The sequence below is a fragment of the Onychomys torridus genome, chromosome 1, assembly GCF_903995425.1.
Source record: "Onychomys torridus chromosome 1, mOncTor1.1, whole genome shotgun sequence".
Classification (NCBI taxonomy): Eukaryota; Metazoa; Chordata; class Mammalia; order Rodentia; family Cricetidae; genus Onychomys; species Onychomys torridus.
In genome coordinates, this window is record NC_050443.1 from 53892792 (window position 1) to 53917145 (window position 24354).

At 38.3% G+C, this 24354-nt stretch overlaps 1 protein-coding gene across 2 annotated transcripts; it reads right to left on the reverse strand.

Moving 5' to 3' along the window:
• Window positions 1–2076: 2076 nt before the first annotated feature.
• On the reverse strand, window positions 2077–18512 carry LOC118582388 (translation initiation factor IF-2-like). Of its 2 annotated transcripts, none has more exons than XR_004944766.1 (5): window positions 17847–18036; window positions 15897–15963; window positions 15264–15350; window positions 8133–8191; window positions 2077–2425 (listed from the first exon to the last, which is right to left on the reverse strand). XR_004944766.1 is itself a non-coding variant. In XM_036185240.1 (5 exons), exons 1-2 carry the CDS (start codon window positions 18451–18453, stop codon window positions 15916–15918), a joined length of 393 nt encoding a protein of 130 aa, XP_036041133.1. In that variant the 5' UTR covers window positions 18454–18512; the 3' UTR covers window positions 2077–2425; window positions 8133–8191; window positions 15264–15350; window positions 15897–15915. The 2 variants fall into 2 exon arrangements, 1 of the variants encoding a protein (XP_036041133.1); XM_036185240.1 differs by lacking the exon at window positions 17847–18036 and adding an exon at window positions 18109–18512.
• Window positions 18513–24354: the final 5842 nt, after the last annotated feature.

Genomic DNA, 24354 nt, shown 5'->3' on the forward strand with positions numbered 1-24354 from the left:
CTCCACCAAAAAAAAAAAAAGAAAGAAAAAAGAAAAAAAACCTAGATCCTCCATCCAAGGCAGCCTTAAGACCCCCAACCCCACACCTCCCTGCCCCTCCAGACCACTCCATAAGGGGGAGGGGGAAGGGCTTCTTAACCCCCTCTGGCTCAAGCACCCTTTTTAAGCCAGAGAGAAATGTAATTTGTTCCTTTTGTCTAAAGATCTGCTAAATATTTCAGTCCTTGAGCTAAAATAACTTCCTCCCTGGACAGGAAGTGGTGTTTTATCAAGCCATTTTGAAATAAGGATAATTTTTAGAGAATCTAAAGCTCATCTTAAACACTAATCTTTAAAAAAATTAACACCCCCATGGGTGAAATGCCTTGTAACTAGAAGCACCATCAATACTATAAATTACCCAACTCTTGCCTTCTTTATGGTCCCTAAAAACCATCTAAAGATTAAGTTTAAGGGGGAATTGTCCACCCCAACTGGAAGGGGTAATTTTTTTACAACTCAAGAGCGCCTCCCTAGTGTTCAGTTGCAGTAGAGCAAAACTTAGTACAACTACCCCCACAGAATCATGAAAAAATCTTTAACCCATTATAACCTTGGAGGCGCCACACATTAAAAAATTCTCATATTCATTACATATTTACTTCTTAAAACCAATTTGGGCAAAATGAATAACTACAAAATCAAGAATATACACCAACCATGGTCACCTTTAAACCAAAAACTCAACCTAAACTCCAAAACCAAAATAACCAGCATAGCCCAATGCATCACTCATATTTCAAATCCAATTCTAGGTACACACATATTTCATCAATGACAGGTCATTTACAACAGGACACATCTAACAGCCAATTATCAAACTTTTAAAGACAAACTCCCTAAAGATGAAAACACAAAGTCTATAGAAACAAAATTACAAATGCGAAGTGTTCTATCCCATACAGACAAGTATACCACATACATACCCTAAAAACTCAAAACATTCCTTTACTAAACCCTGTAATTGGTCAAAACCATGTCACTCCATCAATGTGGTAATCCACTTTAGATTTACAACCAAAAGCAATTATGTTACATATAAGTAAATGTAAAATCCATAATCAAGTTTCAAATCTACAGATAGTTTTGCATCCAAATAAAAATCCAAAACTCATTTTCCAATTTACACAAAGACCAACCAACTACCTCACATCACTCAATGAACCAACACTGCATGTGAATTAACCACAGATGTGAATTCTGAGGTATTTTACATTAACAATGGGCTATTTTGTTCTTTGTTTTCTATACTGAGAAAACATAATCAGTGGTCATTTGGTCAACAAAACAAATCCCCATCATTTCTTTACATTAGTTACCCAAACTGTTACTAGCTAAAATCAATAAATAAAAATCTGTCATTTGATTCCAACCATGGGTACTCCAAAACATGGTGTGATTCTTTTAAACTCCCAACTGTATAGCAGAAGGAAACAAGATTTTTTTTCAAATGCTAATTATACTGCTGTTTAAGACCTTTGGTATACCCTAAAGGCCCTACAAATATACATCTAATGTTAAACAATACAAACATCAGTATAACTCAAATATTGATGAGCATTCTACTGCAAGGTGTTTTATTTATACTTTAAAAACACAGGTCAACAAGGCCATTTGCATCAACACAAACTGAGATACTTGGTAGCCAACAAGTACTTTGTTTTGTAAATTCATTATAATCTCATGACTTTCAAGGTTCCTATTACCCACTGATTAAAATGCAAAATGTTTTGAAAAGACCCAAACAAATTTAATGAAATTCATTTAAACCCTATAATAAACACCAACCAAACTGCTTTTTAAGCAAAGGGTCATTCCACTAAGCATAGGTACACAGACACAGCTTTGCCAATAAACATAAATCCCAATCAAACAAAACATTCTCCAGTACACCATTCCATTTTACCAGCTTTATTCAGTATATTTTAATGAAAAGCAAACTATAAAGGTCAAAATGTTATTAAGGGGAAATGAACATTTAATGAAAGTTTCCACTTTAAAAAAAAAAAAATCAAAAAAGGGCCAAACTGAGAAATCTTTAAGTTTTAGAGATTTTATTGAAGTTAACATTCCATGTGGTCACTCAGATCAAAATTGTAAGAAATTCCAGAAATACAAACTACCATTTGAATAAATGTAGCATCTTCTCCAGATGTTAAACTGTACATTATATATAACAAGTCTTTAGAAAGTAAATCCCACTGTCCATTTGTGTTGGGTTAAGAATCGTTCATTTCATGGAATCCACATTAAAAGAACCCTGGGATGGTTGTATAATATCACAGCATTCTTGGATTAATCCATTTTCCTCAATTCCCCATAGTGGGCTGCCATCTTGATTTCTCAGTGGTATGGTCCATTTGAAACTCTTCAAGCTGACTGGATGCTTCATAAAAAATTAGAAGAAAAAAATTCTGTTGGAATAACAATCATCTTAATTCTTCAAACAAGTCTACCCACCTTGAAGATATTCTACCATACACAAATCTTTAATTCTGTAAAATCCTCTAACTTGAAACAACACTCTTGTGATAAATGTAACCTCTCGAAGACAGAATCAATGAATGCACATTTTGTAGGTTCTCCTGTCAGATATATTCATATCTATTAAAAATAGTAGCAAAGATTAAATTCTTAAAATCTAACATAAAACATATATGAAAAGTAAAACTAAGGATTAAAATTCAAAAATGGTTAGGAGGCTAAATTACAGACACTGTTGATTCTACAATTTCAATGCAAAAAAAGTGTCCAAGCTCCTTCAAAGAAAACTAAGTATAAAAAGAATCTTAAGGGTTTAAAAAAAAAAAAAAAAAAAAAAAGGATCATTGCATGGCATACTTTTACACTCTTACAAATGTTAATTTTGTTCAGATAATACATATGACCTATATAAACAAAAGCACCTTTATAGTTATGTATCTGAGAATGCAGAAAATGTGAAGCCACAAGAAAAAAAATGACAAAAATTAGAAACATCTGCTTGGCTTACTTGGAATTTGCCACAGCAACGCTATTGCTTTTCAAATTATGAACTAAAATATATTTTCATTGCCAAAACATCTTATGTTCCTCCTATAAAAATTTATCTATTATTTAAATAATTTGGACTAGAGGAAGAAATGAGAATCCAGGTGATGTTAGTCCTAAAGATCTGAATTCATCATATTCACACAAAATTTGAAAAAGATTTTTTTTTTTCCAGTTTTTATGTATGTGTGCCTGTTTTTGTAGTGGGGTATTCATTTACATGGGTGTAAGTGCAATGTGTAGGCCTGAGGTCAATACTGATGTTGGTACTCATGATGAGAAATCATCTAAACTCTGTTGAAGCAGGATCTCTCAGTCAAACCCAGAGCTCATCATATTGTTAGTCAGTTTCCTCTGGGGATCTGTCTCTACCTAGAATTAGAGGCAGGTGGTAGCTGGGTATTTACTTGTATTTGAGGGGAAACTAATCCCCAAGCAAGTGCTTAAAGGCTGAGCCATCTCCCCAGCCAGCAAAATCATTTTAATCCCTGGTCTTCTCTGTATGTTCCACAACTTTCCAACTCAACTTGTAGAGCTACAGTCCGTGACTGACTGGGGAATAAATATATGAGAATGTATATTTGCTTCTCGGCTAATCTCCTGTCTCCATAACTAAAATTAAGGTGTGTTCTCCAATACACACATTAGAAAACAAACTTGAAAAACTAGATAAACAAAAGATGGGGTACCCCTTATTAAAAAATAATTTTTTTAAAGGAGTATTACTCCATTAAAGGGTTGTCACAGCATCAGTAATAGTCATCAAATCAAGATATTCTTAACCACTGAGCTATCTCTACAACCCCAAATCAAGATATTCTTCTCTAGTAGCTTTTGGGAAATTTCTTGAACCCCTCCTTAAAATGAAAAATAATTCCTTCTATTCCCAAGTCAACGAAATACTATTTGCCTTGTTCTTTTCTTAAAATTAAGAAATGGCTGGGTACAGTGGCACATGCCTTTACTTCTAGTAATTGGGAGCCAGAGAGGCCGGAAGACCTCTGAATCTGAGGCCAACCTGGTCTTACTCAGGGAGTTCAAGTTTACCCAAGAGTACATAGTGAGACCTGGTCTCTAAATGAAAAAGACCAATTGTAGGGCTGGATAGATGAGATGGCTCAGTGGTTAAGAGCACTAGTTGCACTTCCAGGGCACAGGCTTGATTTCTAGCACCCACACTGCAGCTCAGAACTGTAACTCCAGAATGGGGGAAACAATTCCTCTTCTGGGACCAGGCTTGCATGTGGTACACAGACCAACATGCAAGCAAAATTTACACATTAAAAACTATTTTTAATTTAGAAATGATGGTAAACTATATGTCAGCTCAGTCCATCACAAACCAGACTGTCCTCCATCTTTTGCATTAAATGCATGGTCAGGCACTATATGAAACAGTGATATAGCCCCAGTGGTGGCGCACACCTTGAAACCCAGCACTTGGGAGGCAAAGGAAGGCAGATCTCTGTGAGTTCAAGGCCAGCCTGGTCTACAGAGTGAGTTTCAGGACAGCCAGGCTACACAGAGAAACCCTGTCTCAAAGGGGGGAAAAAAAAAGAGGAGGATAAGAAAAAGAATAAGAGAAGAAGAGGAGGAGGAGGAGGAGAAGCAGCAGCAGCAGCAATACAATCTTTGACAAACTGACAGTACCAATTTATTCCTACCAAATTGTAGTCAGTTCAGGAGCTAGGTGCAGGTTATTCAGTGTGGGACATTAATTCTCAGTGCTATCTTTCTGCCACTGGATAATACAACTTACTTCTAAAATAACTTGTAAGGGGGAAAAAAAAGAAAGAGTATAGCTCAGCAGACTGTATGCCTAGCAGCACAAGTCCCTGGGCTTGAGCCCCAAGACCACATAAAACCAGGCATGGTGGCAGCACATGCCTGTCTGTAATCTCAGCATTGAGAGCTAAAGGAAGGACCAGACATCCAAAGTCATCCTTGGCTACAAAAACATTAAAAATCCACAAAGAAGGAAAGGCCAGATATGGTGACTTCTACATGAAACTCCAGCACTCGGGAGAGTCTGAGGCTGTATTAGGCTGTAGTCTCAAAATAACAAGATCTAAGGACATTATCACTCAACAACTGCACTCCCATAGTTGTCAAGCCATCAAGTGATGTATGTCAAATCATTTCAAAGTAAATTTAAAATTACTATAAGAGAAAACAGATACTTTAACATTGTAAATCAATGATCAAATATGGATTCATGCAAAGTCCATGATCCAAAGGCAAAAGCAAGAATTTTATTAATTAGGAAACAAATATAAAATAACAAAGCTAATAAAAGGTCTGTGAGGTTAAGAAGTAATCTGTTTGCATTCATAAAATTTCAAATACTAACAAAAACTAAAATTATAAATAGGCAAAGTTTTGCTCGACAAAAAATAGGAATCAAACATAAGCACTTGAGAGCCTGAAAATCTTAACAAAATCCACAGTTCCTCATGTGCAAACAGCAACGATCCAAGTGCCTCCCTCTTGTAGCATTACTGAAGATTAAATGAGCTGATCTCAGTAAAGGCTGGCTATCATGCCACATCACAGTAATCAAAGCATTTGAGATCTCAAACTGAAGAAGCAGACCACTTTCTATTACTACAGCAAGAATATCTTTGAAAACAAGTAAGATCGTGGAGTCAATTATTTAAGAACAGTTTTGCCTTTAGTTTTGTACTGTATTGGGGGAAAATATTTCAATATAACATAGATATTGATGATCAACTAGTCATTCTACAGTCACTTGTGAATTAGTGCAGATGTACTAAACAGATATGCCTTTGATGAGGAAGTCTGTCACTCAGACAGACCTAGAGCCTTTGTTTTACACGTAAGATTCAAACTTAACATTGTTATTTTCTAGTTTGTACTTCCAGTAAGTATGTTTACTCTAAGAACACTCCCTGTGCAAATATGTTTTTATATCACCAAGCTAATCATTATGTTATCTCCCAAAACCCAACTACTAGAGACATTCATAAATTAAGAACCGAACATTGAGTATGGATACCTTCAAATTCTCTTTCAGTAAATTAGTTATGAAAATAAGTCACACATCATTAACTAAAATGCAAGCCAGTTCTTTACTTGTATTTCAACTAGCTTTTCATTTTTTTGAGTATACCCAGTGTAGTAGCCTCAGTCTAAGAAGATGACCTTGAACATCTGACTCTTGTCCTCCCAAGTGCTAGGATTACAGGTTTGTGCCACTATGCCCATCTTTATCAGTTTTAATAACAAAGAAAAATATAAGGAGCAAAGGGTTAGAAAGAAAATTAATAACAATTTTTTAATAAATGGCTCTAAAGCTACTATTATTAATGAAATATTTTTAAAAAGCTAAATAATTGTTTCACAACTGAAAGAAAACAGACAAAATGCTAATTTAGTACAAAAACTCATCCCTCCTATGAAGTAATTAATACTTAGTGCTTATGCCTTAATTTCCATCTTTTGACTTGTCTTTAAATTTTAATATACTTATGTAAGAAAGCCCTGACAAGTACACTCTATTTGCTCTTATTTTAAAAAATAGATTGACTCCTCAACAGAATAGATTAACAAGTCTGGATCTTAAATAAGATAGGTGTAAAAACTAACAGTAAAATTATTTCAAAAAGACTAGGCAATCTTCATCAATGAAAGGATGAGGTCAAATATAATAAAGCAAATGTCATCTTTTCTGTGGCTTTACAATCTAATTATAAAACCAAAAAGAGACTGGGTATTGGGGCGGGGGGGGGGGGGGGGGGGGAATTATGTAATTACCTTTCAGTTTTACTGTCAAAATTTTAGCTTTCAAGCACACCTACCTACAATATTTTACATTAATAACATTTATATTTTAATAATGAATATCATTTTGCCTTTCATAAGATTCAAAGCACTAATTGATAATGTTTAATAAGTGTTACACTAATACAATAAATGAACAAATATTTACTGGGTAGGTACCATGTGCCAGGCAACTAATCTCTAAGTGGGATCACACAGAAAACTAGTAACTAGTGCAAATAGACAAATTTAGTTAGGGTCTACTTACTCTCCCTCAGGAAAAACAGAAACCTTGTTTTATAGGTCTTAAAGTCATTGCAATCTCAAGTAGCAATAATGGGAAAGAAGTCACTCAGAATCTACACTCCCAAGTGCTGTACTCCTATGATCGTAAACAATTATCTTAGAAGTTTGTTGCCAATGAATAAATCCTTTTGGCAATTCACTCAAAATGATTTATAACAACCTTCTCATTTTACTCTTTCCCACTACTTGTCAGGTTTGGAATTAGAAAATCTATTTCAGAGTAGTGGTGATTATAACACATCTTACATCAAATAGCAATTTCTCTCCCAATAAGGCAAATTTTTCATTCTTGAAGTTTTAAGTTCAGAGTTATTTTATCATATCAATTACAACTGGAAATCAATTAAAATTAATTTGTATTGTAAAGAGAGAAAAATCAAAGGGCCTCTGAGTTCTACATCATAAAAGTAGCATAGATCCTAGAACCTGTCTTTTTTCTTTGGAGACCAGACTGTAAACATTCTAGACTATGCATCTATTTCAGTACAAGTAATCTCAACTCTGAAATTGTAATGGGAAAAAAAAAACAAGCACAGTATCTAAATGAGCAGACCAGGTCTGCTGGGAAGAAAGGGGAGTGAGGTGGAGAGAAAGTATTTCCAAAATCAAGGGGACACCCAAATCCAGGATGTTGGAAACAGGTTCAAATGAATTTCTTGGTCTTAATGTTTTAATTTCTGACCCCATTGTGATGGCATATGTCTTTAATCCCAGCACTCAGGAAGCAGAGGCAGGCAGATTTCTGAGTTCCAGATTAGCCTAATGAATTCCAAGTCGACCAAGGATAGTGAATGAAACTTTGTCTCTAGAAATAAAATTTACATTTAGCCATTACATGGATTTTCTTCACACTGTTCACAGCATTGATAAAGCTTACAATTCCAAATTAGTAACTTAAACTATGTGGTGACACTTCAAATGAAAAAAAAAAAAAAAAAAAAAAAAAAACCAAACCCAATAAGTAGATTAAGACTTACTAAATGCTTCAAAAATGTCTATGGTATACGTAATTTCATTCCATCTGGGATCCACATTTCTGCAAAAAGACAGAATAGATTTTATTAAATCCTATATAAATTATATCACAACTAAAAAAAATTACATCACAACTGCAATACTTTCTAAGGAACCAACAAATCAAGAAATAATTTATGAATGGATTAAACCAAGCAAAAGACAGGAAAATTGTGACAAGATCTTTAGTAACTTCTAGAACAAGTCACTAAAATTACAAGCCTACGTCTCAGTCAAAGAACTCCAAAGGAGTAATTATTGAGGTTCTACATGAAATCTGATTGAATATCCAGGACTGAAAATAGAATACAAGTTACAGTTCAAAATTAGCTGGGCAGTGGTGGCACACACCTTTAATCCCAGCACTTGGGAGGCAGAGACAAGAGGATCTCTCTGTGAGTTCCAGGCCAGCCTGGTCTAGAGCTAATTCTAGGACAACCAGGGCTGTTAGTTACACAGAGAAACCCTGTCTCAATAAACTAAAACAGTACAGAATTAATCCATACTCTGGCCTCCCATCTAATATACTTTTAAACCTTCTTTAAAAGACCTTTGCTATCTATCTCCAAGATCATTTTTTTCTCCCATGAACATATTACTTCATAATATCATATACTAGAATCAACATAATATAATCGTGTACATAATACTTCTAAATAAAATGTTACTTTAGGCATCATTTCAAATTACTATAAATTGTACTATCTATATGACTAACACTATTTCTTTAAGACTTATTTTTACAACTTTTGTGTCTATGTGTGGGTATATGCACGTCTGCACAAGTCCAGAAGAGGGCACTGAATATTCTAGAGCTAGAGTTAGAAGCAGCATGAGTGCTGAGAACCACAGTAGGTCCCCTCCAAGGGTACTACGGGTGCTTAAATGCTGAGCCATTTCTCCAACATTAATACCAAATGTTATACATGCAGTTGGTTTATTAGGACTTTTTACTAGTTACTGACTTAAATCCCTCAAGACTAAATATTTCCCTTATTTCTCACATCTCATGTACTTTCTGAAATAAGGATGAGTTTTCCATTTGCCTTGGTTTTGCATGATTACATAATCACAAAATAAGCAATAGAGGTGTTCAGCTGGAGCATCTGGGCTCGCCCCACCCAGTCCAAAACACCTCCACCCAGAGTCTCCTAACAAAGCAAAGAGCCAAAAAGCCCAGTTCAGCATTCTTAGCTGCTATTACAGCTTCTTCCCCTGAAGTTGCCAGCAGCCTAAGCACATGGCCTTTGACCACACACAGGCACAAACCCAGCTTGTGGTGGACATGTCATCACCCCTTGCCCACAACCTATAAAATCTCCCTTCTTTAGTTTTAGAACACAACCTCTCAGGCCTAGTTCTCTGGGGCTGGTGAACCCACCTGGGAGCTGCTTTGCTCAATATACCTGTTGTATTTTTCTAATTTGGCATGATCTGGTTTAATGAGTCAGCAGAGAACCTTATTATGGGAGGAAGGGGGTTACAGGCAGAAACCTTATTAAGATGTATAAAACTAAGTGGTATAACACTTGACATATGGGAGGCCTTGAATTTGAAACAAACAAAAAAATAAAAACATGCAAAAAAAACTTTGAAAGTTAGGATCATCCCAGCACTCGGGGGGTTAAAGCAGGAAGATCATGAGAGTTCAATGCCAGCTTGGGTTATATACAGGTGACTGTCTCCATCAACAAGAGACAGTGAGATGGCTCACCAGGAAAAAAATGCTTGCTGACATGACAAGGAAGCTGATAGGAACTAGTATGGAAAAAAAGAACCAACTCACACAGGTTTTCTCTGACCTACAAACACACAAAAGTTTTTTAAAAGCTTAATCAGAAACTGTAGCAACTTAAGATTTTTAGAAAAAGAAAAAACAAACAAACCTAAAGTTTAAGACTTAAATTAAGCTATCTAACTAACTTCCTAGGAACTGTTTGCAAGAGCCCTGCTTATGTACCAAATCTAAATTCATTTTGTAAGCATAACCAAGAAATACAGCAAGTATCTGTTTAAAAGTTACTATTGACGTAGGTACTAAACTATCTTCATAAGAAAACAAAGCAAGGTGATGATCTTCAAATTTTTAAACCTCTAGTGTAGTCTGACCTAACAGGAAGAAGATTTTGGGAACAAAGTCAATCGTTAACATACCAGGAAACGAAATTGACTCAGGGCAGGGGATGCTGGTCAGTGACAGAAAAAAAGCTTCCCCAGCATACGAGATCTTTGCTTCAAATGGTATCTTAAGAAGTAAAACAATAAACTGATTTGGGGCCCTTTAATGGGGTAGGAAATGTTTAGGAAATCTTGGAAAAAAATGTGTTTCTAATATTTCTAAGAGAAATCCCTCACAGTGGTTTAGTGATTATAAGTCATCCTACCAATCCAAGAAATTTTTAGGTTCTGAAACCACCAAAAAAAGGTATTTGATCTCACTGTACATTAGAGTGAAATTATTAACACTGATGAAATCCAGCATAAGATCTCCTTTCCCAAAGGTGAGAAAGTGCAGAATAGTATTTTGCCGCCCTTTAAAAGGGGATGAAGGGACTGGAGAGATGGCTCAGAGGTTAAGAGCACTGCTTACTCTTCCAAAGGTCCTGAGTTCAAGTCTCAGCTCACACAAAAAAAGTGTCCTTCTTAAGAAGCATTTTAAAACCACCTGAATAATCTGAATTAAAAGGATTATGATTACTGGTACATATTAACCATTTAATTCTTGTGGGTGAAGAGATGACTCAAGTTATGGTACTTGTTGCTCCTCGAGAAAACAAGTGTATGGTTCCCAATAGCCAAATGGTGGCTCACAACCATCTTTAACTCCAGTTCTAGAGAATCCAACAACTTCTTACAACCTGAGTGCACTAGGCATGAAAACAATGAAATAATACATGTAAGCAGAACATTCATTCCCACACAATTTTTTAAATCTTAAAAATTTCTGAGTTAAGCCGGGCAGTGGTGGCGCACGCCTTTAATACCAGTGCTCGGGAGGCAGAGGCAAGTTTATCTCTGTGAGTTCAAGGCCAACCTGGTCTACAGAGGGAGTTCCAGAACAGCTAAAGCTAAACAGAGAAACCCTCTCTCTTGAAAGGGGAAAAAAAAAACCTGAGTCTATTTCCTGCAACCCACAAGAAAGAAACCTACTCCAAATTGTCCTCTGACCTTCAAATTCAAATTTGCAAACACATACACAAATAAACTAAATATAATTAAACTACAGACCTATGGAGCTTTATGAAATGATGTATAAATCCTAACATCAGTATTTAGGACTGGAGAGGTGGCTCAGAGGTTAAGAGCACTGACTGCTCTTCCAGAGCTCATGAGTTCAACTCCCAGCAACCATAAGGTGGCTCACAACCATCTGTAATGAGATCTGGTTCCCTCTTCTAGCCTGCAGGCATACATGCAGGCAGGGCACTGTATATATAATTAATAAATAGATAAGAAATGCCATTTTAAAAAAAACAGATCAGTCCCCCACCTCCCCAAAAAAAGAAAAAGGTAATGGTGAGCACCTTTAATCCTAGCACTGGGGGGGGGGGGGGGGGGGGGGGGGCAGGGGCAGGGGCAGGTGGATCTCTTTGAGTTAGAGGCCAGCCTGGTCTACAAAGTGAGTTCCAGGATAGCCAGAGCTTATTACTGAGAAGCATATCTCAAAAACAAACAAACAAACAAACAAAAACAAGCAAGTAACAACAAAAAAGAATCAGGTCACTTATCACAAAAGATCCATAATATTCTTAAATTTAGGGTGTCAGAAATTATGGCTGGCACCTGTAATCACAGCATTTTCAAGGCTAAAGCAGAATTACGACCTTAAATTCAAGGGCAGCCTGGGCTACACAGTAAATTCCTGTTTCAAAAAGCCAAAAGTAAGCCACTAAGATGGCTTAGAGCTTAACTGTGCTTTGACGTCAAGCCTGACATTCCACATGGAAAAGCCAATTCCTACAGGCCGACCGACCTCCATGTTCACAAAGTATATAAATGATAAATGCCATTTTTTTTTAAATAAAAATTAAAGCTGGGGATAGCTCAGTTAAAATGGTGTTTTTCTACCGTGAACAAGTCCACGTTAACAAAGGAAAACAAAAAATAAAAAATGTTAATTACAGCAAAAATAGCCACTTTGAAAATAAACTTTGCATTCAACCTAGAAAGGAAGAAATTTGTGAAATGAAGTTATTTGTCTTTGAAATGCAGAAGCATATTTTTACTTAAAATAATTATTTCTATTAAAAGGAATAAAACATGGAAGGCACATAAACTACAAATCTTGTTTATAATCATGGTCAGCTATAAACATGAAAGTAGTCACCTTTAAATATGTTTACTAAAATAGAAAAAAAATTTAATGTTTTCATAGCAGAATTCTAAACCTTCACTGCTTAAAGACAATTTTTTTGAGGCAAGGTCAAGTAGCTGATGACCTTGAATACCTGACCTCCCTGCCTCCACTTCCCAAAGGCTAAGAATAGACATGTACAAAACAACCAACTAGTTTTATTCAGTACTAGTGATGAATCCAGGGCTTTCTGCATGATAGGAAAGCCCTCTACCAACTGAGCTATATTTCTCAGGCTCCATTTCATACTTAATTACTTTGCAGTATCTGCATTTACACTGTGAATACTTTGGAACACATCAAAATTATTTAGGCAATTGTCCTATGTTTTATGATTCTGGTAGTTTTACAACAGAAATATCTGATATGCAATCAAATCCTCACCTAAGATACTCCTCGGGATTATTTTTATCATGAAATTTAAGTGCTAAATGAGATGAAAGCTGTAAACTCAAAACCCTTCCCACAAATGAAAAAGTTCAAGACTCCAGAAGAAATGTCAAGAGTATATAGCATATTTACATTATAGGTGGAGTACCCTGACTGCTGAATCATCACATACATCTGATTCAACAATAAAATGCCAAAGGAAAAATGTAACAAGTTTTTTATGGTAAAGAAACTGATCAGAAAACTGAAAGTTAAAGAAAATTTATGGGGTTGGGGATTTAGCTCAGTGGTAGATCGTTTGCCTAGCAAGCACAAGGCCCTGGGTTCAGTCCTCAGCTCTGGCAAAAAAAAAAAAAAAAAAAAAATTTACATTGTAACTACCCATGTCATATACTAAAAACTATAAATGTTGTATCATGATCCAAAAACAATTGTAATTAGCTGCAACACAGCTTCTTTCAATTTTTTGGTATATTAATCTTCAAATGTTATGAAAACACTAAATATATTCCAACATAAACACAACTAGATAAGGAGAGTTTTAAGAATGAAAGAATTTGTCCACAACACTAAGATAAAAAAGTATTTATTACTACAGTTCTTAAGTAGAAAATACTTGACAAAAACTTACCTTGGTTATATAATAAAGCATATTATCTATTACATATACCTTTGTAGGTCACATAATCCCATATATATATAACATAGTATTTGAGAACTGCCCTCATGTGCTCAAGAAATAACTACTCACACACTGAATTATAAGTACCATCATAAAGAGGATAAGAAATGCTCTTCATAAAATATAATTTAACCATTTATGCTGGTTATAAAAGTTGCCACTGGGGCTGGAGAGATGGCTCAGAGGTTAAGAGCACCGACTGCTCTTCTAGAGGTCCTGAGTTCAATTCCCAGCACCCCCTTTGTGACTCACAACCATCTGTAATGAGATCTGGTGCCCTCTTCTGTATACATAATAAATAAATAAATCTTAAAAAAAAAAGTTGCCTCTGAAAAGGCTAGGAATTAATTTAACAGTTACTACATCACTTATTAAAGTGAACAAAGATTAAAATTTCATTTAAAATTTTCTAACCTTCAGCTATTTACTTTTTCTGTTCAAATTATACCTCAAACAAGGCCATTATGAACACATTGCCTATTTAGACTTAACTTCTGATTTCATCATATAAAATACTTCATTCTCAATGTCTACAGCAGTATTCAACAAATGCCAACTATACATTCTATCAGCTGCAAAGGGGAAATCCTAATCTTGGCATCTGTTATAGGAATATGAAATTAAAGATACTTTTGTGTATATTCTATCTTTGAAAAATTATAGACTCTAAAAGTCAATCATTTTTTGTTTGGAAACAATAATACAACCTTGAACAAACTGCAAAAATACTTCGTTAAGCTAACACAAAAGCAATAAAAACTACTCTATCATCCTTATTACCTATCTGAATCAAAACAAGGTAACACAAATTTAATTTTCCACAGATTTCCAAGCTATAAGTAAATATGTCCTCATTTTAATTAATTAGTTGCTTGGTTACTTTTTTTAATATCCCAAGATATCACTTATTATTACATATTTTCTCTGGTCAATTACTTAAAATAGTAATTGAACATTATTTCTGGATTCAAGTTCACATGGACAGATTTATTTCTTAACATATACTAGTAGTCACATTTTCTTCAATCACCTTAATATTCACCTATTAAGATTATTAATGCATTTAGTTCATGGTATGCGGAATCCAAAACCTTTTGTGCTTAAAATTATTTCTTTTAGGTTCAAAAACAATTACCAAGATACAGATAGAGCAGTGCACTTAGTTTGCTGGAGATCAATTTATTTTTGTTATTTGTTTAAAAAACAGGCTACTAAAAATGAGTATTTTAACCATTTAATAACAAAGACATCAAAGTTTGTTTTTATCTTTTGAAATACAGTCTTCCAAGAAGCAAAGGAACAAGAATTATAAAATTTAAGGACATTGTTGCATGACGGATGGGGAAGAGAGCTAAATAATTTATCTTTCAGACTGTAAAAGCAACACTGATTTAACACGGCAAATTTAACCATCATGGAAAGGCAAGCATCATTTTTTGGGAAGACCAATTGTCTTACTACCAGATATAATTACATGCATTGATATAAAGTATATGTATCAACTGTTTTAATTAATAGTCAACAGAAAAGTGCTTTGGTTTAAGGTAAAGATAGGGTATTTTGTCATTTTTATATAAATAGTCCATTTGTCTAACTGACAAACTTTAGTGATATTTTTCTACCCAAATGTTGAAAAATATTCAAAAATGATGATTAAAGAAAACTTACTTGCTATATAAAATACAGAATTTTCCAAGAGCTCTCCTTTATTCTTAAAGGTAAAACTCCATTGTCTCAGTCTTCAAAATGGCACACCTTTTGGAGAAAACAAACAATATTCTAAACAACTTACTCATGAAGAAATCAGTAACAAGTTGAAATGTTTTAAAACTTTATACAGAACAAAAGCTACTACTAATGCTTAAAACTAACTTTTTAAATATTTCTCTCTAAAATCTATTTAGTCTTAATGGCAAACTATTCAGATTCCTTAATTTCTTTAAATAATTAAAATGTTAAAATCATTTGTATGATATCTTAAAAAAGTGAAAGAGGAAAAAAACATTTTTGGACCATGTCTGCTGCAAAAGCTTGTTTACCAAAATTAAACAAAGCCTTAAAAGACTTGCAGTATTTGGAGCTATTCAAAGGTACATTACATTACAATGGCTGTATGAATACTCTTAACCACTTACTCAGTAAAAAGAGCTCTTAAAGATTTTTTAAAATTTCATATGTATATTCATTCATAATCATTTTTAAAATCATATTAACTGAATGCTAGAAATATGTTATCAGAAAGACAAAACAAAAACCTAACAAATTAATTTTATGTCAAATCAATATATTTACCAATCTTACCTGTGATAAAAGCTGTTACTTATTCAGAATCATCAGCAACCACACTAATTATAATCTTGTAAGTTACCTTTAAAAAAAATAAGAAAATGATTTAAGTGTTTTAATTTTTAAGGATTTCTTGGCCAAAGACTCAATATGATGAAAGGAGAAAAATATTCCAAAGACAAGCTCAGGTACAAATTTAAAGAGGTGGGGTGGCACAGCCTGCATATTTATGGCTGCAGTTATTTCTGTAACGTCTATCAGTCTTTGTTTTCCTCATTTGAAATTGTACTCAAATACCAGGGATTAAAACATTGGAATCCATAAGAAATACAGAAAATTTAAATGACTATCTATTTGCTTTGCTTTCCTTTTTCCCTTTTCAAAAATCAAGTATTAAACAAAAACAAAGGAAAAGTTGGCAGTGTTTAGAAAATGCCATCATCTTAAATTTTTCTTTACCATCTACAAATACCTCTTACAGTTATGAGCATTAAAAATCAACTCCTCCAGAAACTTAAAATGGCCACTGGTTACTTTAAATTTTAAACTACAAGCTATTTGATCTCACCAAATGGGCTATGAGTTTTGTCTTTTAAACAGCTCTAAAACTTGTGGTATGTATGACCTTCATTCAATTCCAAACCGGGGTCCAGAATATTTTGTCTTTCTCCTACCCAATTTACCATGAAAGATCATCATAAGACCTTAAACTGATAGTAATTATTTTTAATTTTTACTATTCAAAAGAGGTCCCGAAGAACTACAATTTTCCAATCTCTTTTAAAACATTTCAAAGCATTCACTTAAAAAAACAAAATTAGTTCTTAAATTCTGTGAAATCAAGGTATGTGCAACTGATATAACATGTACTATACTATAAAAGGTATTCCAATTGTTTTTTACTGGAAATACCCTATGAAATATAGTCCAATCAACCCATATCTTTGATTTTAGATGTACTACGTAAGTCTCCCCAACACTGTCTTTACGCAGTTCTTCACCTTTACAGCACAAGGGCTCCGCAGAATAAAGACAAATATATTCAACAACACACAAAGGTCTGTGCAGTCCTAGTTTGTTCTTCCACCAATTTGACTTCAATTACCTCAAGCATTTTTAAATGGGTATGCAGAAAACTCTTCTTTTCATTAGAACTGCTTTTTTTTGGTCAGTGCTGTTCCGTTTTTAAGCACATCTCGACTTTATACATGCAACAAATGCAACAAATATGGCCCCTCTTCATCGCCCATCACCGACAGTCCTACTTCACTATTTACACTAGGAAAGTAACTTCCCGAAGAACTGTTCTATTAGAATATTCCTTTATGAAACTTTTTCGATCACGGTTTGTAAGAGTATACATTCTCTCTTTTTAAATAACAAGATGAATTTTAACTTTTAAAGGGTAGGAACTGACTCAAGTACGTTTTAACGCTCAGGTGTTAGAAGTTACTGATAACGGCTCTTTCCGCTCATTTTAAAAAAAGTATCCAACAGTATAGTTACGTTCAAATATCAGGCTGTCAAATAGTCTTGGCCAAGTACTCGGTAAAAATAAGCTGTATTCATCAAACGTCATCACATAGTACCGTAATTATCAAATCTACTGCCATTAAACTGTCTTGTTGCCGTCGTCATTTTTGAAATAGCAGAAGCACTCCTGTAACTTGCCTTTTCTAAAAGACAACAAACGTCACAGACGTTTAACAAGCAGTAAGATACCTTTGCACCTAGAAAACTAACAGCCGTTCTCAAAAACAGCTTGGAAAGAGTTAAAAGCCAACACCCAACGGGGAGAGAGGGGGAAAAGAGACAAGTTTTATTCGGGTTTAAGGGAAGTGAGAGGTTCCATTGTTCTTTTAAACCCGACCCCGAAGATGGGTTCCCACCTCAGAGGAAGGGATTTTTAAGAGACCGTCTCCGGAAGACTGTTGTTGTTTCTCGCTAAGTATCAAAATAACTCACCGGAGCAGGCAGGGGCTCCACGGTGCGGCCGCCGCCCTCTCCCCGCAGCCTGGGACCGGCAGCGCGGCGCCCGGGCAGGTGTGCAGAGGGAACGCGGTGGCCCGACCCACTGCCCGGGTGGCTTCGGCCCTCGGCGACAGCAGCCGGGACTGCGTGCGGAGGACGGGTAACCAACCCGCCGCCCCTCCCGCCCTCGCTCAAGGACGTCGTGCTTTTCCTCCCAAGGACAAAGGACAATAAAGGGAGCAGGGGAGCAACTCACCGGGTCGAAGCGCGGCCGCCAGCGCCGTCGGCTCGCTCGTCCCCGCGTCTCCCGGACGGGTCTCCCGCCGCAGCCTCCCGCCCACGGTGCGGACCGCCTCCCGGCCGCGCGCACCGCCAGCACCGCCGCTACCGCAGCGGAGCCCCGGGCGCCGCGGGCCCGGCCTTCCCGGGCGCCTCTGCCGCGGGCTCCCGCACCCGCGCGCGGCCGCCTCGCCTCAGCCGCGGCCTCCTCGCTCCCCCGGAGCCCTCCGGGACGCCCGGGCGCTGCTCCCAGCGCAGCAGCGAACCCGTGGGCCGCGGCGGGCCGCCTGACAGCTCGGGCTGCTGCTGCCTCTCCGGCCATCTTGTGCCGTGTGTGGTGTCTCTCCCGTCTCCTCGCTCGGCTTTACTCCCTCCTCCTCCTCCTCCCTCTCCCCCCCACCCGCCCCACACACCACACAACATGGCCTCTTTGCTGCGGCGGTGGCTGCGGCGGCGGCAGGAGCTCCGCGGCGTACCAGCTCGCTCCCCTCCCCCAACCTCCCGCCTGCAGCTCCGGGACCCCCAGTGCGCACGCGCGCCACCACCCGCCCGCCGCGGCCATTGGCTGGACCAGCTTCCTGCCATCGCTTCCCGGAGCGGCCTCACGCACTCTCATTGGTGCCTTCCTCCCGCCCCGACAGCAGCTTCCTGCACACTATTGGTCAGTTCTAATCCCACCTCTTCCACCTTCTCAGCGACGATGGGACTGTTTTAGTGCCAATCATATCCCGTGGGCGTTTCAGCTGAAAAGTCTCGGCCAGCGATTGGAAGAGGATGAAACCTTTGGGTTTGCGGGAGAGACGTAGCTTTCTGCTCCGCAGTGCGGACTCCTCGTAGCTAGTTCGTTTGTTTCTGGTATAGGCTAAGCCAGGCTCGAATCGTTAAAAGCTTAGGCTTCGCTATTTTTAACTTGAGGGTTTTTTTTTTCTTCTTCAAAGGAAGAGGGAATGATGAAACGAAGATGACATGATTGACAAGATACGCAAAGACTGTACGCGTCCTTCACTCTTAGGCAGGCAGGCAGCCATATCCTCAGGATTTTTCCCCCTAAGCAACCAGACCTACTTTCAGGTTACAGACTCAGGAGTAGTGATTTTTTTATGATCAGCTCATTCCCTAGCGTAATACATGACTTGATATACCATTTATTTGAGGTAATCTATTAGCATACCCGTGTCCTGAGGCCTTAACGACCCAGGCTCCTATCACATTTTGGGGCAGTGTTATTGAAGCGGTAGTTTAAACGTGAACAATCACCACGTCTGCCTGTCCAATTTTCCCCCAGAGAATTACACAAACCAAATTTCATTTCCTCAGGAAACTTCACTTTTTTCCATTTCTTCTTCCCGCTTCTGCCTGGAAACAACTTTAAGCAGAACACAAGTGAACCTCTGAACCGTCCTCCAATAGCTAAGGAAAGAAAGTTCTCTCCCGAGAGTGGCATTTAGAAATGTTTCTTTTAGCAAGAGACCAGGGGGAAAAAAGATAGATACAATTAATTTCTATGAGAGAAAAGAAAATTTTTGACAAGTGTTGGGATGAGAAAGACAACTCTCAGATCCTCCTGAGATTTTGAGGTTAGAATCAGAATGTTGAGCATAGACCCAAAAATTAGTTCTAAGCCCCGATTTAAATTTGGGTGGGGGATGAGATAGTCTTTCTACATATCCTTGGCTGTCCTGAAACACACTCTGTTAATTTTTTGATGTTTATTTAACGGGCGCGAGAGTGTGTGTGTGTGTGTGTGAGAGAGAGAGACAGAGAGACAGAGAGAGAGGCAGAGAGAGGCAGAGAGACAGAGAGAGAGGCAGAGAGAGAGAGAGACAGAGAGAGAGAGGCAGAGAGAGAGAGACAGAGAGAGAGAGAGAGAGACAGAGAGAGGTTAGTTTCGCAGCATACATATGGAGGTAAGAGGACAACATAAAGGAGTCAGTTCTCTCCTACTCCAATGATCAGGCTTGTAGGCAAAGCACCTTCTCCAGCTGAGCCATCTGGTTGTCCCTCTGGCCGCTTATAGCCTTAAAAATCACAGCGGGGGAGGGGGTGCGCACACCTTTAATTCCATCACTTGGGATGCAGAGGCAGACTGTAAGTTCGAGGACAGCCTGATCTAGAGAGCAAGTTCCAGGACAGACAGGACTACACACGGAGAAAGCCTGTCTCAAAAAGCTAACAACGAACAAATCACACACTGGGGCTGGAGAGATGGTTCAGTGATTCAGATCTCATGTACTGCTCCTCTAGGGGACCTGAGTTCACAGTTTCTAGAACCCCATGAGGTGGCTCACAGCTACCTGAAACTCCAGCTCCAGAGGGATCTGATGCCTGTGTCCTCATAAGACATCTGCACTCACATACACATATCTCCCACACAGACACAAATGTACACATAACTTTTAAATTAATAAAAATAAAAGCCAGTCGGTGGTGGCGTGCATCTTTAATTCCAGCGTCAGAAAAAGGCAGAGGAAGGCAGAGATCTGAGTTCGAGGCCAGCCTGGTTTACAAAGTGAGTTCCAGGACAGCCAGGATTGTTACAAAGAGAAACCTTGTCTTGAAAAACCAAAATAAATAAATAAAATCACCACCTACTACAAAAAACTAAGTAAATAAAATGTTAAGAAATAAAAATCCCATACTGAAGCCAAAGAGATGGCTCAGCAGTCAAGGGAACTTAACTGTGCTTGCAGAAGACCTGGGTTCAGTTCCCAGCAGCCACATGGCCACTAATATCCATCAGTAATTCCAGTTCCAGGGGATCGAATGCCCTCATCTGCCCTCCGAAGCCACATACATGGTGACATAAATATATCCAGGAAAAGCATTCCTACACATAAAATAAAAAAATCTTTTTTAATTTTTTGAAAGAAAGATAGATAGGAGATATATGACTAATAGGTAGATAGGTAGATAGATAATAGATAAGAAAAATGGGGGTTGGGGATTTAGCTCAGTGATAGAGCGCTTGCCTAGCAGGCACAGGGCCCTGGGTTCGGTCCTCAGTTCCAAAAAGAAGAAAGAGAGAGAGAAAGAGAGAGAGAAAGAAAAGAAAGGAAGGAAGGAAGAAAGAAAGACAAAAAAAATTAGGCAGCTGTGATGACACAAACCTGTAGTCTCAGATACTTGGGAGGCTGAAATGGGAGAATCCACTTAAATCCAGGAGTTCATATCTAGCCTGGGCAACATAGCAGGGCCCTATCTCAAAAGACCTAGTAAGTGACTAGATTTAATGTAGCATAAGCTGCTTAGAGGTAAGAGCTAGGGATCTGTGTAGTTATTGGGGTCACTTCTGGGCACACTGGCCACATGTTTTAACCATATGCTTTGAGCTATAACACCTCAACAGAAATTCAGTTTTCTGAAGGCATGGTCATTTTTCTGATTTGCCCACTCCAGACGCCTGGTCCAGTCCGACAGAACGCCCAGCCCTGTGCCCACCTGGGTGCCACCCTCCCAACTATGCCAACTAAAGCTGCCTAGCACTCTTGTTCTGCTGCCTCTTTGACCACAGCTCCTACTCATAAACTATGGCTCGACCCCTTTTATAAAGATACACCTCGGGTGGTTTAATCTCCAACAGCTTTCTTCTCCCAACTGTCGCGCGCAAGGTTCTCTTCAGAAGAGGCACTTATCTGCCACACTGAAATTCTGTTTCCCATCACAAATGACATGATAATTTTTTTGACATTCATTCATTTATTCTGTGGGGGGAGGGGATACATTTGTGCCACAGCGTATGGATCTCAGAGAATAATCATGAGGGGAGTGAGTTCTCTCCTTCCATTCTGTGGGACTCGGGGATCAAACTCGGGTAATCAGGCTTAGCAGCAAGCTCCCTTACCCACTGAGCCATCTCACTGGCCCTGGACACTATTTCTTCAGCCACATCTGTATCTTATGTTTAGCCATCGTTCCTTAGAGAAGAGCTCTGACCTCCCTTAAAATGACCTGAAAGACTACAATCAACCCCTTCACAGTTCCTTCTCACTTTTCCTAGTGCGTTTCCTGTTGCTTTAATAAGACATCCCGATCAAAAGCAACTTGGAGAGGAAACGGTTTATTTGGCTTACACATCCCCTTCACCATCCATCATTGAGCGAAGCCGAGACCGGAGCTCCAGCAGGGAAGGAACTGAGCAGAGGCCATGGAGGAGTGCTGCTTACTGGCTTGCTCCCCATGACTTCCCCAGCTTACATTCTTATACCATCCAGGACCACCTGCCCAGGGGTGGCACTACCCGCAAAGGGCTGGGCATCAACCATTAACCAAGAAAATGCCCTACAGGATTCCCTAAAGGCCAATCTGATGGGAGCATTTCTTTAATTGAGGTCCCCTCTTCCCAAATGACTCTAGTTTGTGACAAGTTGACAAAAAACTAACCACCACAGCGCTCTATGGCATCTGCCAAAGGACCAAGAGGCCATCCGTTCTTCCTCTGTTTACACTGGCTCTTGAGACTGTTGTGTTTGTTTTGTTTTGTGGTCTGGTTTTGCTGAGTTCTTTTGGTCTGTATTTCTTTTTATAGTTGTGACAGAGTCCCACTATGGAGTCATAGCTGGTCCCAACTCTCCTTCCCACTGCCTCAGCCTCCCAAGGGCTTGTATTATAGTCAAATACAACCACCATCACCATAGTGTCTACTGATATTTTTCCCTACAGGCAAAAGTGAGCCTCAATTCACCAAATTTAAAAAACAAACAAACAAACAAACAAACAACAACAACAACAAAATACCTGTGTGTGTCTGGCCTCTGAGTCGTCTTCCTATTTAATAGATTCCAAAATAAAAGCTGGAATGACAGAATATATCTCAAAGGACACAAGCACATGTCTACACTGTTTATACTGGTGACCTTGGAGAAAAAGACCTGAGAAGTAGCCGGAAAATAGAGCTAGAAAGGCCTTTTCCACTCTGAATCCTCTTAGGATTTTTGAATTTTAAATCGTGTGACTAAATCACTAATTTTAATTGAAAAGAAGAGCAATGAAAAAAGCCAATTACTCTCCAATTACTGGAGAGAAAAATAACTACTTTTAACTTCATAGAGGTTTGAGTTTTGCTACAATAAACACCTTCAAATGTTTCCGCATGTTTCAATGGAATAAAGATCACATAAGGGGTTGGCAATGTGACTCAATTGGTAGAAAGCTTGCCTAGCATTCAGAGCCCCAGATTCAATCCTTAGCAGTCCATAAGCCTACCAAGCATGGTACTTGGTACTATATGCCTATAATCCAAGAATGGGAGTGGGAAAACTGGTGGAGAGATCATAAGTTCAAGGTCATTCTCAGCTACCAATTGAGTTTGAAGCCAGTCTTGACTACATTGAATTCTGCCTCAAGAAAACAAAACAATGCTAGAGAGATGGTTCAGATGTTAAGACCAGTTGCTGCTCTTATAAAGGACCCAGGTTCTTTTCCCAGCACCTACATTATGGCTCACCACCATCTGTAACTCCAGTTCCAAGAGATTCAACATGGCCTCCAAAGGTACCAGATATATATAGTGATCAGATAAACATGCAAGCAAAACACACACATGAACTAAATAATAATAATACATAATGGGGTTGGGGATTTAGCTCAGCGGTAGAGTGCTTGCCTAGCAAGTGTGAGGCCCTGGGTTCCATCCTCAGCTCAAAAATAATAATAATAATAATAAAAATAATAATAATAATAATAATAATGATAATGATAATAGGGGTTGGGGATTTAGCTCAGTGATAGAGTGCTTGCCTAGCAAGCACAAGGCCCTGGGTTGGAACCTCAGCTTAAAAAAAAATGATGATAATGATAATAATAATACATAATACATAATGATGAAAATAAAAGTCACACAAAACAGTCTCCAGGGATTTGAACAGCACCTAAAGTGCTCCTAGGTCAAGACGATAAGTATGCCTGAGATAGCAGCTTCCGTTCCCGATGAAGCAACCTCACAGCTCTGCTGCAGACAGAGCAGGTTTTCCCACAGGCCTTCCTGCTTCTCCAAAGCCTCACTCCACCCTTTGGTCCTTTGGTAGCTACTGAGGAGATGGAAGGCAGCAATGTAGCTTTTCTCTGTGCATCCTATCCTCTGCAACCCTCTATTTTGTGAGCAGTCTCCTTTAGACTGTCAGTCCAGGCCCTCTCCAGGATGAACAGAAACCCAGGATAGTTTTCAAGGCCAGGCACCTCTGGGTCCCTAATGTTTTGCCCCTGCTCTTTGTAGTTATGGAGAGGG

Bases quoted from the DNA above. Each gene is read 5' to 3' on its own strand.
- LOC118582388 (XM_036185240.1), bottom strand. From the start codon at position 18,453: ATGGCCGGAGAGGCAGCAGCAGCCCGAGCTGTCAGGCGGCCCGCCGCG. The intron at 15,964-18,108 runs GTGAGTTGCTCC...TTTTTTTTAAAG, and splicing joins GGCGGCCGCGCTTCGACCCG to GTAACTTACAAGATTATAAT.